The sequence below is a fragment of the Vulpes vulpes genome, chromosome 6 (assembly GCF_048418805.1).
Source record: "Vulpes vulpes isolate BD-2025 chromosome 6, VulVul3, whole genome shotgun sequence".
NCBI lineage: Eukaryota > Metazoa > Chordata > Mammalia > Carnivora > Canidae > Vulpes > Vulpes vulpes.
In genome coordinates, this window is record NC_132785.1 from 71,595,227 (window position 1) to 71,614,944 (window position 19,718).

The window sequence follows — 19,718 nt, forward strand, 5'->3', positions numbered from 1 at the left end:
AGTTTGTTTTCATTCTTGCTCTCCCCCAGTACTTTTCTCCACTAGGCTGTCAATGCCATCTTCATAAATCAAGAAATCATTTGTGACAACCTCAGAGGTATTTAATGACCCTTCTTTAACTTGTGGAATATGGTTCATTAACACAGGCCACAAAGGCCTTCATAGGTCATAAAGACTCCTAATTATTTTTTAACGTTATTCTCTGAGTTGTCCAAACATATCCCATTAATCCAAACACAGTCCATTAATATTAAAATACTTACAACTGCTAACAAAACACACTCACTCAATCTTGCACTAAGAATCTACTGAGGACCTACTAATTATCAAGCCCTCTAGTATACTTCCTTGTCTTTGCAGGAATATAGCAGTACACAGGCCAGTTCTCAAGGAGTTCACTTTGGAGGGGAGAGAGACAATAAAACACAAAAGTCGGGGCCTCAGATGGCTAAGCATCTGCCTTTGGCTCAGGTCATGATCTAAGGGTCCTGAGATCAATCCGTGCATTGGACTCCCTGCTCAGTGGGGAGTCTACTTGTCCCTCTTCCACTCCCAATATCTCTGCTTGTTCTGTCTCTCTCTCAAATAAATATCTTAAAAAATAAATTAAATAAATAAATAAGACGCACAAAAGTCAAAGAAAAGCACAATTTCAGACACTGAAACCTCTGTAAAGACAGTAAATCACCATAATTTATGTGAAAAGTATCCTAAGGGATACATTTAAATTAGATGGATAAACATCAGTGGGTCTAACATTTGAATTGTGACCTAAATGATATGAAGCAACAAACCATGCAAAAGACCCAAGGATGAGAAAAGTTTCCAGTAAAGGGAAGTACAAAAGCCCTAAGGTAAGGAGGTACTTGGGAGTGTTCCAAAAACAGAAAAAAAAGGTTATTTTAAATGTAATGGGCTAGGGGTTAGATAGTACTACATGAGGTCAGAGAGCTGGGTGGAACTTATGTAACCCTTGCAAGCCTGAGAGTTAAGGAGTTAGGTTTAAGAGCATCTGAGTGGCTCAGTCGGTTAAGCCTCTGACTCTTCAACTGGCCTCAGGTCATGAACTCAAGGTCATGAGACAGAGCCAAGATGGGCTCCATGCTCAATGGAAGAGTCTACTTGAGATTCTCTCCCTCTCCCTCTGCCTCTGCCCTCACCCCCACTGCTCATGCTCTCTCTCTTTTTATTTTTTTAAAGATCTTGTTTATTTGACAGAGAAAGACAGCACAAGTGGGCTTGTCACTAAGCAGGGAGCCCAACGCAGGGCTCGATCCCAGGGACCTGAGTCAAAAGCAATTGCTTAACCAACTGAGCCTCAGCCTCCTCCGTCTTCCAAAAAAAAAAAAAAAAAAAGCAGGGGTTAGGTTTTAGTTAAAGCGGGGTGGAAACTACTGGAGGGCTTTTTTTTTTTCAACTTTATTTATTTATTCATAGAGACACAGAGAGAGAGAGAGGCAGAGATACAGGCAGAGGGAGAAGCAGGCTCCACGCAGAGAGCCTGATGTGGGACTCGATCCAGGGTCTCCAGGATCACGCCCTGGGCTGCAGGCGGCGCTAAACCGCTGTGCCACCGGGGCTACCCCTACTGGAGGGTTTAAATCACAAAGTGACATAATTACGATTTTTAAAATAACTTAGCCTAATATGTAGGAAAAGATTATAAAGGAGCAAAAGAGAAAATAAAAGACAGATCAATGAAGAGGCAACTGCAGTAGTCAAACCACAGACTATGGACCAGAGTATTAGCAACAGCCAAACAGAAATGACACACTTACAGAGGGAGAGCCACCAGGATTTGTACCAGGATGAACTGACTCATACCTCCATGACTTTGCACATAAAGCTGCTCCATGACCCTTCCAATCTGTCTGCCTATAAAACCCCAAGTATCTTTTAAACCTCAATTTAAATCTCACTTCTGTATAAAATTTTCTCTAATGTGAGCAGCCCAATTGTTAAATCATCTCTATTACCAGAGAACTCTGATGTCCAATCTATCACTTACTACTCTTATTATTCACATCTTCCTCACTAGCCTGCAATGGTATAGACCCGAAAGCCAAGTCCCATTTTTTTTGGTAACTCTTCAATGACCATCTCACACGGTCTCTTCCAAAAAGGCCTCCATAGAGCTCAGTAAATGTTTGCCATACTTAACAAAATTTTTCTCAAGTTGATACACAGAGAGCTACAAAAGTTGTTAGAATCTAGTCTTGATTTTCAAAACTCCTTAAGTCAGATCATCAGAAGATTTAACTCTCCAAATTTCCAATCTAACTTTTATTCTAACCATACCTTTTGAATATTAAACTTCCATCCTTCTAGAAAAAGGAGATAAACAGAACTATATAATTGGCATAATTTAACTAATAAACACAGATACTATGAATAACTACCTTATTGAAGGCAGCATAGTTTGCTGAAATGTCTGTGCAAACACTGGCAATAGCCTTTTCAAGTATATGGGTGCCATTTCTGGATCTCCTTTTGGCTCATTACATTCTTCTTCATCTTTGTTTGTATCTTTCTTTTTCTTATCATCTCCTTTATTAACTGGACACATCCAATCACCTGCAGACAAATATTGCTCAATATAATAAATTTCTGGAAATTTTTTCTTTCATGAAAAGAAAACATCACGATGTATCGAATTTCAAACTGTAATTATCCCTGGGGTGCCTCTGTGGCTCAGTCGGTTGAGCAACCAAATCTTGATTTTGGCTCATGGTTTTGATCTCAGGGTCATGGGGTCAAGCCCTGCTTTGGACCCTGCACTCAATGGGAAGTTTACTTGAGATTCTCTCTTTCCCTCTCCCTCTGCCCCTTCCCCAACTTGTGTGCACTCACTCTCTCTCTCTCAAATAAATAAATATTCAAGAAAAAAAGTATCCCTAATTACCAATAATTAAACTGAAATTAAGATACTGTATCTATTAAAGGTGTTTGTAAAAATGATACTATTCCAATTTTTTTTAGTATATGTGCTGCCAAAATAAGCACAAGAATACCAAAGAAAATTAGTTCCACCAATGAGCTGAATCACAACTTAAGGAAATAATGGATATTCCACTTGATTCCAGAATAGTTCACATTCATCTACTCAGTGAAAACTTAAAAATTTGGTCAAGGTACTTCATCTACACAATACCCAACTATTCTTTATGACATTCCCATGCTCCTTAAACTTTTGATTTTGTCATTCTGGAATCATGCACCCAGAGTCTCAAAGAACACTGAACAGTATACTATTAAAGGTTTATCAAATGTAAAAGTATATGCATATAATTACTTGACTTCATAGGAATAGTTTATTTATATAATGCTAATATGCACCAAAAAAGCTGTATCTGTAAAAGTGAAGCTAAAAAATAATAGCAGATGGCTTGAAAGGAAAGATTTTACCACTCACCGGGAGACTGAAGAATTGCTACTACTTCACTATGGCCCCTTTCTCGAGCTTTATCTAAGGGAGTTTTCCCATCTTCATCTCTCAGATCTGGATTTGCACCATGCCGTAACAGAGTCTAGAAAAGAAAAGCATTTAATTTGAATATTAAGAATTAACACTGTTTCTTTAATATCCAACTTTTGCACTCAGACTCAGAATTACCTAAGCAGGCAGTAACTCCAAATCACTATTTTGCATGTATCAGCTATCTCAAAAATGGTCTAGCTAGATCTTTAAAAAATTGCAGATTTCACTTGGTTATTTATTAACAACTCAAATTAAGTATGTGCACATGTGAACCTATCATATTCTCCTTCAAACTCCTCCTCTCAATTTCTTCAACATAGAGGTATTAGTGTACATTTCAAACATGGTAATCATCTTCCTCATTTCCTACATACTGCCAATTACCAAGTTAAATCAATCTTCCCAGAATGAACTACAAAATTTACACCTTAAATATGAATTCTCTGTTTGCCAATTTTTAATGGACACTGGACTCTCTCCCCCAGACTGTAAGCTCTTTTGAACAGAGAACACATCTCATGTTTTTCTTGTCACCCTCAGAACTGCAGTTTTTCTAACTTGTTTATAATCTAATAGATATATCTTAACAATGAGTGAATATATACACACATCAGGAAAGTATGTAGTACTGGCTAAAACATCCAACTGCTGAATTATAATAATTATTTTATCAAATCTAGGATGCCACAGATTATTAGCTATAGCATTAATTATCACTAAGAAATGAAAAAAGAAATGCCAGTCAATTTTGTAAAATGCTTTTAAGCTAATTGAAATAACTTTTTTAAATTTAGATTTTTTTCACACATTACTTGGACAAACATAAATAAGAGAATATAAATGATCTATAAGGTATTCTATAACTTCAACATTCCAAGCACAATTCTTCATAATTAATATTTTTTTATTCAAAACCAACATTTGTATTTCTACAATGTTACCATGTGTGCCATAGACAGCATTAATAATGCAGCATTACTGAGTGCTCCTCTATCAGACAGGATTTTTTATTACTGTTGCATGAACAAGTAATGCTGCACTTTCTATCTGGTCAACAGTAATTATACATTTTCCTATTTAAGAGATGTTAAAATGTGTATGGAGGGGGAAGGAGGAAAGTGGAGGTGTATCTTAGAATCATTTAAAAACAGAAGAATCTATGAAGATTAAATGATAAGACATGTTAAATACCCAAGACACTGGCTAGCACAGAGTTTAAGTGCTCAGTGAGTCCTACCTATTGTATCATTATTAGTAATAGTAGCTATCACTCACTGTAGGCTGACATATAATCAAGATAGGTTAGGGTGACACGTATAATTCATTTGGCTTCTTCTTCCCACCCAATCACTCGACTGCAAAACAGTACAAGTCAAAAGAAAATGGGTCAATATAAAATTTATCATCCTTAGAGGCATAATTCTCTTTAGAATTTGACCTTAAAGAGAAAATCTTTCCCAAGTTAGAAAGCTAAACTGTTTTCCCCTATTTTCGTATAGTATAAAGATGACAATAACAGCAGCTACCATTTGAGCATCTACGATGTGATTACTATACATGTTTTTTAATGTATTTTTTCTGATTATAATAATAATCATGATATAAATGTATACACATTTATCTGAGAATACTGCAAGTCAAACTAAAGAAACTTGCCCAAGGCCAAAAAACTGTTTTGCTAATAAGCTGAAGCTTAAATCCAAGTGTGCCTGACTTAGCAGATTAACATTGCATGTGCCAAATTCCTTCACATTATGAAGATTTTAGAGACCTAGATCATTCACACATCAGGTCCAACCCTTATAATTTGACCTCTCTGAACCTTCTCAATTTTTCCTAACTATAAAAAGAACTTTCCAATGTCCTTTGCTAATCTGAAAATCAAAGATATTATCCTTCAGCAAATAAATTATCTGCTTTAATGATAACAAAAACAACACAAATATGTACAAAATTATGTGGTGCCAAGAGTAAAAAAATTGGAAAAATTAGTGTTTAGCAACAGGTGACTGGTTAAATAAATTTGCAGTATATCCACACACGGCAAGTATACAGATGTAAAAAAGCTATCTAAATGCTAATAGGAGGCAGCCCCGGTGGCTCAGCGGTTTAGCGCCGCCTTCAGCCCAGGATGTGTTCCTGGAGACCCAGGATCGAGGCCCACGTCGGGTTCCCTGCATGGAGCCTGCTTCTCTCTCTGCCTGTGTCTCTGCCTCTCTCTCTCTCTCTCTCTCTCTCTCTCTCTCTCTATCATAAATAAATAAAAACTTAAATAATAACAAATAAATGCTAATAAGGTCTTCAATATGTATGTAATATGTTATATTTTGTATTAGAAAAAGAGGGAATAAACATATATTACTTTTTGTTTGTATCTATGTTAAGAAATACTAAAAAGATAAATAAAACATGCTTACCTACAGTGAACAATGGGGAATATGGTGAATGGAGATGGCATGGAAGAATGACTTATCATCAAAATAAAAGTTTTTATATCATTCTAATTTTGGAACCATGTAAATGTTAAATATTAAATTAGTAATTTAAAAACCTGGATTTTACCTTTGCTACTTGAGGTCTTCCAAAACATGCAGCATAATGTAATGATGATGACCTTTGACCCCTATTAACATCAGCACCTCTTTCACAAAGAAATTCTACCTGTAAAATTATGAAGAATCATAAAGTTGCCTTATTAATAATTCTATCTTTATTTAAAACATGAGCTTTTATATATTAGCTTACCATTTCCTGAGTTCCAAAAGCAGAGGCCCAGTTTAATAGAGTCTGACCCACATCATCCATAAAATTTACTTCAAAGGCTGGAAAAGTTTGAAGGAGAAAAATAAATTTTTAAAAATCTAACAAAATAATACTGAACTTTTCTACAATGGGAACCATTTAAAAATTATTATTAATAGTCACTAAATACAGAGTCAATTTTAAACATTTGGATCAACTCTACAGTAGTTAATAGTCCACAAACAAATTCTGCTAAGAAAAGATATTCTAAAATTTTTAAACCACTGAGGATTCACAAGGCTTTAGGCCCTTAAAAATAAAGATAAAATAAGAAGAAAAAGAAAAAAAAACCTAAATATATAACACAATTCAATAGGGTACAAGTTTCCTTTATTCATTTCATTTACTCTGTTAATAGGCATTTACTCAGGTCTTACCATGCACCAGGCTGATAATTATATACATGGGGAGAGGAAACGGTGCAGAGGTGGTTGGTGGCCATTCTATTATCTGGCCCAACTGCTAAAAATACTGGTCTAAAATCTAGAAACTAGTAATTGCCTATATAATTCCTATCTGTTTTCTTTTTATATTTTAAAAAATATTTTCCGACCTCCTGTGTCAATTGCATCTATAAGTGCATCGGTATCTTTACTTCGAATACAGTCTATAAGCTGCCGATGTGAGCGTTCCCCAGAGCTATCCAATCTCCGAAGTCCTGGGATTCTGCCTGTAGATCCAGCACTAGACTTTGGCAAAGCTTTTCGTCCTTCAAATAATAGCACCAAGAGAAGGTCAACCAAACGCATGGTATCAAGCACACATCTTTCATCACCCTGCAATGCACTTTCAATTGAATCTGGAAGTTCTGACCTCAGGAGATCCTAGAAACGGAATGGGAGAACTGTTTAATATATTTACATTATGTAAAATACTTTTACTGAAAGATTAAAAATCACATATTCAAAAACATTCTTACGTGTGTGACTACTGGAGAGCCTCTGCAAAGTGTTGAGAGCAGGCTTACAATTGTTGACACCTGGTTACTCAATTTGGAATCTGCAGCCGTGGAAGGTGCTCCTGCAGTGCTGCGACCAGGTTTACAAGCTGATGATGGCCCTGATACAGTACCACCAGCAGCAGCCATGCGAGATAACAGCTCCTCAGTTAATCCATGCTTGGCTAATGGAGCTGGGTCAACACCACGACGGGTAAATCGGTCAGCTAATGATGCAAAGCATCGCAGAGCTCCATCTGAAACCTAATGATGTAAAGAATATGCATATAGATAAAATTTACCTAAAAAGGGTACTGCTAATTTCATTACTGAGATTTAAGAATGCCAGCTATAGCAATGATATAAGGCATATAATCTGCCTAGATTTTAATCCTGGGTTCACATTCTGCCCAACTGTATGACCTACTTAACTGCTCAAGGCCTCAGTTCCCTTATCTGTAAAATGGAGATAAAAGTACCTATAATTCACTGATCAACCTTAAATAAGAACACATACATAGAGAATCTAGATGGACAGTAAAAGCTCAATAAATATTAACTATTATTATGAACAATTCTGCCAAAATATCTATGAATATCAACCAAAAATAATTAACAAAATAATAAAAAGGCATTTAAAAATTTTATTTTCTAAAATCTAATTCAAAACAAACTTTACACATAAAAGATTTTAAATACTGTGTTATTTTACTTCAATGAGAACTATCTCTAAGTTAGCAACTTGTGCTGAGTCAACAAATCACCTGAGCATAATGCAGCTTTAAAAATTATGTACTTCTGAAACATTTAAATTTAAAAAATAAACATATCACTTCTATAACTTAAAATGTCTCACTGCCAAAACAAAGATTACCAAAGAGAAATATGAAATGAGAAAAAAGAGAAAATGGAATTACCTCTAGTTCATCAAGTGAAAAGTTGAATTAACTGTATCATAGTTATAAATAGGAGACACTATAAAATCATTTTGAATACGAAGTATATAACAGGGATTTATTTACCTGATGATCTTCATGTTTTAATAAACTAGACAGAGATTCCACACAAATTTCTAAAGAAGAATCTTGAGGTTCCATCTTGCCACAGAGTCTTGATACCACAGCCATGGCAGAGTGCAAGGTATCTTTATGAACCAAGTGTCCACTGTCACGAATGAAGGTAAGCACACAATTCAAACCACCAGCCTCAAACACTGCTCCTGATTCTCGAGTACATATCAGTTCTAACACCTACAAGAGTAAATGAAAATTAACAAAAGAATGCAGTAAGTCCAATTTTAATTTTCTAGCATCACAGAAAGCACAACATGCTTTACAAATTTATTAGTAGTCACATTTTAAAAAGTAAAGCAAAGCAAATTTATTTGAATATATTTAATTTTAGCCAATGTATGTAAGGCATCATCATTTCAACAGGTTATCAATGTTAAAAATTGAGCTCTCTTACTTTCTAAAAAGTTTTTTCTTTAATTTATTTTAGAGAGGGGGAGAACACAAGCAGGGGAAAGGGCAGAGGGGGAGAGAGAGAAGAGAGAGAGAAAATTCCAAGCGAACTCCTCACTAAGTACGGAGCCTGACACAGAGATTGATCCTATGACCATGAGAGCACAACTTTAGGAGAAATCAAGAGTCCAATGCTCAACCACCTGGGCCACCTAGGTGCCCCAAATTCTTTTATGTATTAAGTCTTCAAAATCCCAAGTATATTTTATACTTACAGCATATCTTAATTTGGGGTAGCCACATTTGAAATATAAATATGGCTACCATATTAGACACTAGGTTCAGATGGTGAAGCCTGCATAGTAAATTAAGCAACTAAAGTAACTTAGCAGAAGTTTACACAGGTCTTACACATTAAATAAATAAATAATGCTTGCTATTACATTTTTCATCATCCTCACACTCTAGGAATGTTAAAACATTAAAAATTAACTCTTATTTCCAAATTATGTTGATGCTTAAGGAGTTCGGGTAGAACACTAAAGAGTTAACAGAGTCCACAGATCTTATGGACATAGCAGAAAATTTAGATTTTATTCTTTAAGCAAAAAAAGTGCTTGGGGTACCTTTGCTCGGGTCATGATCCCAGGGTCTGGGATTGAGCCCCACAATGGGCTCCCTGCTCAGCAGGGAACCTGTTTCTCCCTCTCCTGCCCACCCCCGCACCCCGCTTGTGCACACACTTTCTCTGTCAGATAAACAAATAAAAGCTTTAAAAAAGAAAAAGAAAAAGAAAACTTGTTTTAAGAAAACTGTTTTAAGCAGAAAAAGATGATATTTCCAGTTAGTAACTGGGAATGGGGCATAGGGAGAGTATAGAGGCAAATGTAAAAATAAATTCAAGCATTAATACTCAAGAGAGAATGATAGCTTAATTAAGGTAATAACAACAGAGACAAAAGGAAATAAACTAGAAAATCATTAATAACTACATGTATGGAGAGGAAAAAAGGAAATAAAGGATAAAGCACAGGTTTCTGCCTAGAGTGACTGGGTGAATTTGATGCCAATTATCAAAATAACTGAATCTGCAGTAAAATATTATTAATTCAAACAGCTGGTTGGAGCTATTCAAAAAGCCTTTGAATATAGAGTCTGGACCTCAAGAAAGAGGTCAGTCAGATCTAGAGATAAGATGTGAGGGATATATACAAATGAATGGTATTAATTCTGATAGATGAGATTATCTAAGCAAAGTTATAGTTTTAAAAAGGTAAAAAAAGAAAATACTACCATTTAAGAATAATAACAATAATCAGAAAAGGGAACAAAAAAAGTAAGAGCAGGGTATGAAAGACAAGAAAGTTTGAAATAATGTTGATTCAGTGAATAAACAACAGAGTAAAACTCACAGTCCTGAAAGAAACAAGAAACAAGAGAATAACACAGAGGGGCATCTGGGTGGCTTAGTCGTTTGGCTGTCCGACTCTTGATTTCAGCTAGGTCATGAACTAAGGATCATGAGATCAAGACCCAAATCAGGCTCTAAACTCAAGGCAGAATCTGCTTGAGATTCTCTCTCTCTGCCCCTCCCCCTGCACGTACACTCGCATTCTCTAAAATAAATTAATTAAAATTTAAAAAGAGAGAGAATGAGAAAGAGAAAAAGCTCTAAACAGGAAAAGAGATTTAACCTCTCCCTCTGAGTCTGGAGACAGAAATAAATCTACAGATACAGGGCAGAAAATCAAGACATTAACACTAATAGCAGTTCTCAAAGTGTGGGGAAGACATCTTTAAAGATCACTGAAGTTAAAACTTTTTTCACAATACTAAATACCATGATAGTAATTATCTTTTTCATTCTCATTCTCTCAGAAGGGTAGGGTGGAATTTCTGAAAAGCTATATGTGATACCGTAACCAACTGAATGCAGAAGTAAATACGAGGATCTGTCTTATTAACAATGCTATTTTCACTGAGTTTCTATCTGTTCAGGAAATAATTATTTTCATTAAAATGTATGCTAAACACATAATGAGTTTCTTATTTCTAATTTTTTTTTAATTTTTTATTTATTTATGATAGTCACAGAGAGAGAGAGAGAGAGAGAGAGGCAGAGACACAGGCGGAGGGAGAAGCAGGCTCCATGCACCGGTAGCCTGATGTGGGATTCGATCCCGGGTCTCCAGGATCGCGCCCTGGGCCAAAGGCAGGCGCCAAACCGCTGCGCCACCCAGGGATCCCTCTTATTTCAAATAAATATATGTTCTAAAGTTGTTTTAATATCTAATATAGTAAAGATAAATGGATACAACCTACATAAACAAAGGCTCTTTGAGGGCCCCTCGATAATAAGACTATAAAGGGATCCTGAGGCACAAAGTTTGAAAACTGCTGACCCAGAGCAGCAGAATCATAGTAAGAATGAAACAGGAATCACAAATAAAAAATCATGTAAAATTTAAATGTGTTCATCAAGTAGTTCTAATAAACTACTGGCCCAGTGCTGGTGCTTTTTAAAGTCACATAAAGTTTATAATTAGTCCCAACAGGAATAAAACAAAAGAGCTACTCTAAAGGAAGTACAGAAAAATAGTTAAATTCATGGGTCCACAAACCAGACTTCCTAATTTCAAACTCGTACTCTTCCGATAGTGGAATTGTGGCTCTGCCACGAATTATTTGTATCACCACCAACCAAGTTACTTAACCGCCATATGCTTGAAATTTTTTCAAATAAAAAATAGAAATGCTGATATTAGCAGCACCTGCCTCATATAAAATTGTTATAAATACTAAATGAGTTAACACATGTAAAGTGTTTAGTATAATGTCTGACTCTGATAGTATTTGCTGCTGTTATTACTACTTTCATAAAAAATCATTTTGGCTAAGAACAGGAATAACCTATCTCAAAAGCTACAAGAAACCCAAGAACCAGCACAAAAGAGCAGTATCACTGACCTACAGTTTTCCTTCTAAGATTTCTTTTCCTAAACTTTATGGGATCTTTTTTGGTGCCACAAGGACTGTGACTTCCACTGTTGTCAACCACTCTCAATAAAGTAAGAATAATGAAAAAATTTTTCTTTTTTTTTTTTTTTAATTTTTCTTTTTTTAGCGAAATGTATTTTTTATTCTCTAGACATCTTAAATGGGCCAATTAATACTTAAAACTTACCTTTACACACTGTTCAGCTAAGTCTCTGCTAGTCCTGTTATTAAGTTCAACCACAACTAAACGATTACAAAGTGCTTTTATAGCTCCATCAACCCCAACAATCCTTCGGGTGCATTCTGCAGATACATCCAGGTAGTACGTGATGGCACGAGCTGTCACTTCTAACACATTGTCTGGAGCACTTTCATCAAGAAAAATTTTGCAGAGGGCTGGTAAGAAAGTGCGAGGAGGACATCTGTAGAGAAAAAAATCGTATTACACCTAAAAAATCGTATTACTAAATTCTTCACATCAAAGTATTAACAAAATAATAAATAAAAACTGTAACATAATGCATCACATTCAATACTGTGTCTGATGTGTACTAGGTAATATTTCTCACATTGCTTTCCTTTCCAGAATACTCACATGCTGAAAATATCAAGTTATCAATAGTTTAAAGTAGCAGCATTAACTCAAAATCATGTTTTAAAAAAAAATTCCTATTCAATACTCAGTTCAAACATCAACTGCTCTGTAAAACCTTCCCTAACCTCCTCAAATCACTAAGTGGTACTTTCATGTTCCTAAAGCCTATACAAACAGTGCTCACACTATTTAATCTATCACTTTATTTCCTTATTTACCTTAAAAGGTTCTGAAGGCCAGGAACATTGTTTAATTCATGTTTTACTGGGAGTAAGTGCTGACCTGGCATTTAATAGGTAAGGATAAAACATACAACATCTTTGTAACCTTTCTGGTCCTGTTTCCTCATTTGTAAAGCAAAGACAGTATCTAAAAAATATCTACTTTATATGGATGATATGAAAGTTAAATGAAATTATACACATTAAAACACTTAGTTCAGTACATTGGCACCATATTAAACTAACTGACTTTAGCTCTACCTTTTCTCTTATAAACAGTCTAATACCTGCTATATAAACCCACATAAGACGACAGTTCGATCAAAAGCAGAATTTGTGAGGTACCAATAATATTCTCTATATTTTATCAACACTTGAAATATAAAAACTATAATGTACATTTAGTAGAAATCTCAATTATATGATATCAAAAACAGAATTCTAAGTTTCATGCACAAATTAAACTTTAAATGGGCTACAGATAACACAAAACGTAGTGCTCTAAATGGTCTAGTGGAATTATTTTTCCTCCAAATTTTAGTGAGTATATTACCTTTAGTAGCTTTCTAAGACTGTCTATGTGAACATCAAAATAACTCTATTATATATCTACTTAGATAATCAGAACTTAAGGAGCCTGGCATCAGGAATATTATCAAAGATTTTAGAACATTTCTTGCATTCAATGATTGAGCAGTCACTGATTAAACACAGGTGGTTTTTATTAGTCCACAACACTGGCAATCTACGTCACACAATCACCTGTAATTTTCCCAAAGAGGAAATGTTTTGAGGCTACACTGTAGGAGATAGGCCTCTAGCTCTCAGGTAAGATCAGAAGACTAAATAGTCCATCAGAATCTTAAAGTACTTTTGGTGCTATCTACCTATGCATATATAATAAACTGAAGAGAAAAAAAGAAACTATAAAAATGTTAATACTGCTGGAGAACAACATGGTCTTAAAAACTAGTCTGGGTTTTTTTTTTTTTAGAAAACAGTAGCTTTTGAATAAGAATAAAATGTTGAAGCTGATAGTTCTCAATTCAAATAACAAGAATGGGTCCACCATATACTTTACATTAAATATTTTTAAAAAATGGGGGCACAGGGGTGGCTCAGTCTGTTGAGTGACCGACTTGGTTCTGGCTCAGGTCATGATCTCACGGGTCATGAGAATGAGACCGCCTAGGGCTCCAAACTCAGCAGGGAGTCTGCTTGAAGATTCTCTCACTCTGCCCCTCACCCAACCTGTGTTCTCCCGCTCCCTAAAATAAGTGAACAAATAAATCATTTTTTAAATTTAAAAACAAAAATAAATAAAATACAAAATTTAAATTATTCATCTTTTTTTTGAAGATTGATTTGAAGTGGGCACCTGGGTGGCTCAGTCAGTTCACTGTCTGCCTTCAGCTCAGGTGATGATCCCGGGTCTTGGAATCAAGCCCCACATTAGTCTCCCTGCTCCACAGGGAGCCTGCTTCTCCCTCTGCCTCTATCTCTCTTCCAGTCTCTCTTGAATAAATAAATAAAATCTTAAAAAATAAATAAACAGGGGCAGCCCCGGTGGCTCAGCGGTTTAGCGCCGCCTTCAGCCCAGGGCCTGATCCTGGAGATCTGGGATCGAGTCCCATGTCAGGCTTCCTGTGTGGAGCCTGCTTCTCCCTCTGCCTGTGTCTCTGCCTCTCTCTTTCTCTCTGTTTCTCATGAATAAATAAATAATATCTTAAAAATAAAATAAAGGAAAGGAAAGGAAAGATTGGAGAGAAAGTGTGAGCGGGGGGGGGGAGGGCAGAGAGAGGGGGAAGAGTTTTGCGTTTTGTTTTTGTTTTGTTTTTTTTAATAACGAATGTGTTTTTATTTCTGTCCTAACTTTTAAAATGTGAACATTCTGCAATTTAGTCACGGGCTTTACTTCCAGGTGACTTCTTCACTGGGTCTCAATTCCCTTCTAAACAACAAACTCTTATTCCAGAAGGCAGTTAGCTTTTCATCATTCTTTCTGTCTAGATAACATCAAAGGACAAACCCCAAAGGCACAAGTATATGTATCCAGTGGTCACAAACAATCTGAATTATGTTCATCTTAAGTGCTGCAGCCTGGGTACCACCAACAACCCCGCGACCAAAGAGAGGGAGTTTTAAGCAGACTCCATGCTGAGCCACTGCAGGGCTCAATCTCATGATCCTGAGATCACGACCTAAGCTGAAACCAAAAGTGGGACGCTCAACTAACTGCACCACCCAGGCGCTCCTTCAACTAACTTCCTTATCCAGTACAAAAACTGCACACCAGGACACCTGGGTGGCTCCGCGATTGAGCCTCCACCTTTGGCTCAAGGCGTGTGATCCCAGAGTCCTGGGATAAAGTCCCACAATGGGCTTCCTACATGGGTCCTGCTTCTCACTCTGCCTATGTCTCTGCCTCTCTCTCTCTCTGTCTCTCATGAATAAATAAAATCTTAAAAAAAAAACAAAACCACACCAAAAAATACAAAGTAAGAGAAATGTTTAGTATAACTTTCTATATTTCATGGGGAAATGTAACAGTTGCCAATTTGGGGAATAACTGTTCTCTGTGTTCCCCAAAATATGACGGATCTCCTGAACAAGTATGGATAGGGACCAGTTTAAAAAAAAAAAAAGTTCTAAACATAAGTTTCTCAGGTTTTAACTGTGATCAATTTTATTTCTGAGAGAAAAACTAAGATGGTCTGCAGATATAAAAACTTATTTTATATCCAGTATAATGAAAACCTGCTTCGTGAACTTTATAAAGGTATAGTAAAAAAAAGTCTAGTGTACGACTGGACAGGAAAAAAAATTGTTTTTGTGGCTCCTGAGTTACTTCTTCAATGATGAGAAGGTATTTAGACATATTCATATACAAAATCACTAATTTTTCAGTTTAGAACCAAAGCAATTTACAACATCTCATGAATACAAATTAACTAAAAATAGGGCAAAAAGGTATGGGAAACGCCAATATTAATGAATAAGCTCTAAAAAAGCACAGAATTGTTGAAAGAACTATACTTACATTACTTAAAAGTTCATAATGAACCAAGACAAATTACTAACAAGTATTGTGTCCTAACATACTCTGCTGGATATCCTGCTTTAAAACAGCCATTGTAGGGACTCATGGATGGCCCAGTCAGGTGGTGAACTTTTAGTCTTGGGACAGCTCATGATCTCAGGGTCCCAGGACTGCTTCAGGATTCTTCCCCTAACCCCCCCCCCCCCCGCCCCCAACACACTCTCTCTCTTTCAAATAAATAAATCTTGAAAAACAAAACAAAACAAAACCTGAAGGGTATCCCTGGGTGGCTCAGTGGTGGAGCGCCTCCCTTCAGCCCAGGGTGTGCTCCTGGAGTCCCGGGATCAAGTCCTACATCAGGCTCCCTGTATGGAGCCTGCTTCTCCCTCTGCCTGTGTCTCTGCCTCTGTGTGTGTGTGTGTGTGTGTGTCTCATGAATAAATAAATAAAATCTTTAAAAAAAAACAAAAACTGGCCACCACTGTAATATAAACATGTAATACCTTAAAACTGTCTCTTCAGTTGTTCATCACGGATTTCCCCCCTTCTTATCTGCTTTTCTTTTACATATAGTTGACAAAAAATTTCTTAATATCATTTTCAAAGAAACCCTATGTTGATAGATAATTCAACTCAGTCTTTGAATTCAACCTGAGCTTTATGGTTATTCAATAGCACTCGCCTACCTTAGGAGTAAAATCCTCAAAAGTCTCTTGCTTTTTTTCTTTCAGGCCACTACCACAACCACATCTGAATCCATGTCAACAGGGGGTAATTAGGAAACAAGATTTACATAATCAAGAAAACTAAGGTTATTATAAATTTGTAATCACCAACCTTAAATGAGCATGTCCAATAATTCTGCTACATTTCTTCCACAGTCTACAATGAGTATTTCACACCTTTTTTTCAATTTTCTCTTATCTTGACTCCCTTGGGTTTTTTTTCTCTTTTTTTTCCCCTTGATTTTTTTCCATCTGGCATTGGCCCTGAACTCCCTGCTTTTCTCTCTAGTTGGTCTCATCAACTCCCTTTGTTCATACATCATGGATGTAAATCTCATCTGCATACCATGAAAACTCCCAAAATGCTACCTCCACCCCATAACTCAATCCCTATCTCTACTTAGAATGATCACAGGCACCTTAAAAAGAGTAGGTATAGGTACCTCCCTAAGAAGCCTGCACAAAAACCAACTCACTACCCATTCCCAATTATGTTCCTTTTGGGTAGTTTCAGAGCACTCAGTGAAACCCATCTATCAAAAGTATCCATCAAACTACATTATATTTTCCCATTCACCTGTCTCATCAATGAAAACATGAGCTACTAGAGAGCAGAGTCTGTGCCTTATCTGTTTTCCTACAACCAGACCCAGACTTGTTATCTAGTGGATACTCAAATATTTGAAGAACATACAAAATACATATGAATATATGAATATAATGAAAATAATTTGTCTCGAGAAATTCAGTTTAATAGGGAGAAAGATAATGTAATCAAGTAAAAATAAATAATAAAAATCTAAAAGAAGGAAAAAATTAAAAAAATTAAAAAATCTAAAAGAAGTATGTCCATAAAAAGTTCTGAGAGAGAAAATTCAACATAGGAGATTTGGGGAAAGGAAGACCTCACAAAAAAGGAAGACATTAAAAAAAAAAAAAGGAAGACATTTTATCTAAATCAAGGTATTCTTCATTTTGGAGAGTTATTACAAGGATCTGAGATAATGGGTATAAAATGTGTAGTACAGGGCTCAGGACATAAAAAATGCTTGATAAACCACATGGTAGAAGTTGGCTGAGCAGATAAGCCCCTTATATTCCAAGTAAGGAGAATAGCATGCGCAAAAGATGGAGACTTGAATTACATGATGTTGCAGGCTGCATTTTTCAATAATATCCATAACATTATCTCCCATTCTACATACCCATATTTTCTTTTTTTTTCCCCCTAAGATTTACTTATTTACTTATTTACTTTACTTATTTGGGAGGGGGGAGGCAAAGAAAGAGAGAGAGAATCCTCAAGTAGACTCCCCACTGAGCATGGTATCAAACACGGAGCTTGATCCCAGGACCCTGAGATCACAACCTGAGCTGAAATCAAGAATTGGATGTTTAACCAACTAAGCGACCTAGGTGCCCCTCAAGTTTTTATTTCAATTTTAGTTAATATATAGTGCAATATAGATTTCAGGAGTAGAATTTAATGATTCATCATGTGATTATACATTGGTAAAGCTTTTTTCGATGTCAAGTCAGGGAGCCATTGGGGTGGTTCAGTCAGTTAAGCATCTGCCTTTGGCTTGGGCCATGGTCTTGGAGTCCTAGGATTAAGCCCTGCATTGGGCTCCATGCTCAGTGGGAAGTATGCTTGTCCCCCTGCCCCTCCCCTCCACTTGTGCAAGCTATCTCTCTCAAATAAATAAAATCTTTAAAAAAAAAAAAAAAATAGAAGCCAAATAAGTTCAGTAATATCCATCAAACTAAAGACAAACAGAAACACTTCTGAGAATCTTCTCTTCCTAAATACAGTTGACCCTTGAACAACATGGGAGTTAGGGTCACTGACCTCCCCATTACCCAAGTCCACTTGCAATCAGAAATCTGTGTATAGCTTTTGACTCCCCAGAAACTCAACTACCTATAGCCTCCTGTTAACCAGAAGGCTTACCACAGAATAAACAGTTACTGTATAGTACTTATTAAAAAAAAAAAAATTCCATGTGTAAGTGGACCTGCACAGTTCAAACCCATGTTGCTCAAGGGTCAGCTGTACTGGTACAGGCATGTAAATATATACCTTCAAGATTGTTCAACACTATTTCAAGTAGTAAAAAACTGGAAACCACTTCAATGGTGAATAATGTATGGCTATTCACTATATTGGATGTTATGTTGACATTAGAAACATTGACCTAGGTTTATTTATATTAACGTGGGAAGGTGGTCACAGCATTATTAATTAAAGAAATAAGCAAATTATAGAATACTATTTGTTGGCTTTTAGTTGGGACCTCTCCTCAGTTTGTTAATAGGAACACCTATTAGCCTTGTGATGTGGCTACGTGGCCTTCTTCACAGTATGGTAGTTGTGTTGCAAAAAGCCAGAGTCCCAAGAGAATCCAGTAGAAACTTTTGTTGGCTCAGCTTTAGAAGCCACACAGCAGTCACTTTTACTACACTCATAAAGCTGACCAGATTCAAGCAGTGGGAAAGAGAGGCCCTCTCAATGGGAATGCATGTCAATGTCACATGAAAAAGAACGTATGGGGGGATGCCTGGGTGGTTGAGTTGGTTGAGCATATGACTTGTTTCGGCTCAGGTCATGATCTCAGGATTGAGAGATCAAGGCCCTTATAGGGGGCGATGGGTGTGGATCCTGCTTAAGATTCTCTTTCTCCTCTCCCTCCCAGCCTCCAGCACATATATTCTATCAAAAAATAAATAATAGAAAATAAGTTGAGGGGATCCCTAGGTGGCTCAGCGGTTTAGTGCCTGCTTTCGGCCCAGGGCATAATCCTGGAGTCCTGGGATCAAGTCCCACACCGGGCTCACTGCATGGACCCTGCTTCTCCCTCTGTCTGTGTCTCTGCCTCTCTTTCTCCATGTCTCTCATGAATAAATAAATAAAATCTTAAAAAAAAAATAAGTTGAAACAAACAAAAAGTATAATCCCAGCAGAAGCATTTTCAAGATTTTTTTTTCTTTGACAGAGAGAGAGAGACAGAGAGAGCACAAGCAGGGGGTGCAGCAGGCAGAAGAAGAGGGAGAGACAGGCTCTACACTGAGCAGAGAGCTGGACACAGGGCTTGATCCCAGCCCCTACGATCATGACCTGAGCTGCAAGCAGCACTTAACCAAATGAGCCACTGAGGCACCTCAGAATTAATAAACTCGTAAAGTTAAACACAGAATTACTCAAACCCTTATCAAGAAAATACAAAAAAGGGGATCCCTGGGTGGCTCAGAGGTTTAGCCCCTGCCTTTGGCTCAGGTCGTGATACTGGAGTCCCGGGATCGAGTCCTGCATTGGGCTCCCTGCATGGAGCCTGCTTCTCCCTCTGCCTGTGTCTCTGCCTCTCTTTCTCTGTGTCCCTCATGAATAAATAAATAAAACCTTAAAAAAAAAAAAAGAAAATACAAAAGAACCTAAAGCTGTATGGCGTATACACCTGCATAC

The 19,718-nt window shown here is 36.7% G+C and overlaps 1 protein-coding gene and 1 pseudogene across 12 annotated transcripts in view; both read right to left on the reverse strand.

Moving 5' to 3' along the window:
* Window positions 1-19,718, reverse strand: part of HECTD1 (HECT domain E3 ubiquitin protein ligase 1) — a 91,702-nt gene that overhangs the window by 56,617 nt on the left and 15,367 nt on the right. For all 12 annotated transcript variants that reach the window (XM_072761322.1, XM_026007664.2, XM_072761321.1 and 9 more), the window contains exons 2-9: window positions 11,865-12,099; window positions 8,240-8,467; window positions 7,200-7,481; window positions 6,834-7,104; window positions 6,224-6,300; window positions 6,041-6,139; window positions 3,413-3,527; window positions 2,400-2,574 (exon numbers count right to left, since the gene is read on the reverse strand). In XM_072761322.1, the coding sequence (XP_072617423.1) occupies window positions 2,400-2,574; window positions 3,413-3,527; window positions 6,041-6,139; window positions 6,224-6,300; window positions 6,834-7,104; window positions 7,200-7,481; window positions 8,240-8,467; window positions 11,865-12,099 (1,482 nt within the window). The remainder of the gene's footprint in view (window positions 1-2,399; window positions 2,575-3,412; window positions 3,528-6,040; window positions 6,140-6,223; window positions 6,301-6,833; window positions 7,105-7,199; window positions 7,482-8,239; window positions 8,468-11,864; window positions 12,100-19,718) is intronic.
* Window positions 14,392-14,578, reverse strand: LOC140599224 (NADH dehydrogenase [ubiquinone] 1 beta subcomplex subunit 1 pseudogene; annotated as a pseudogene).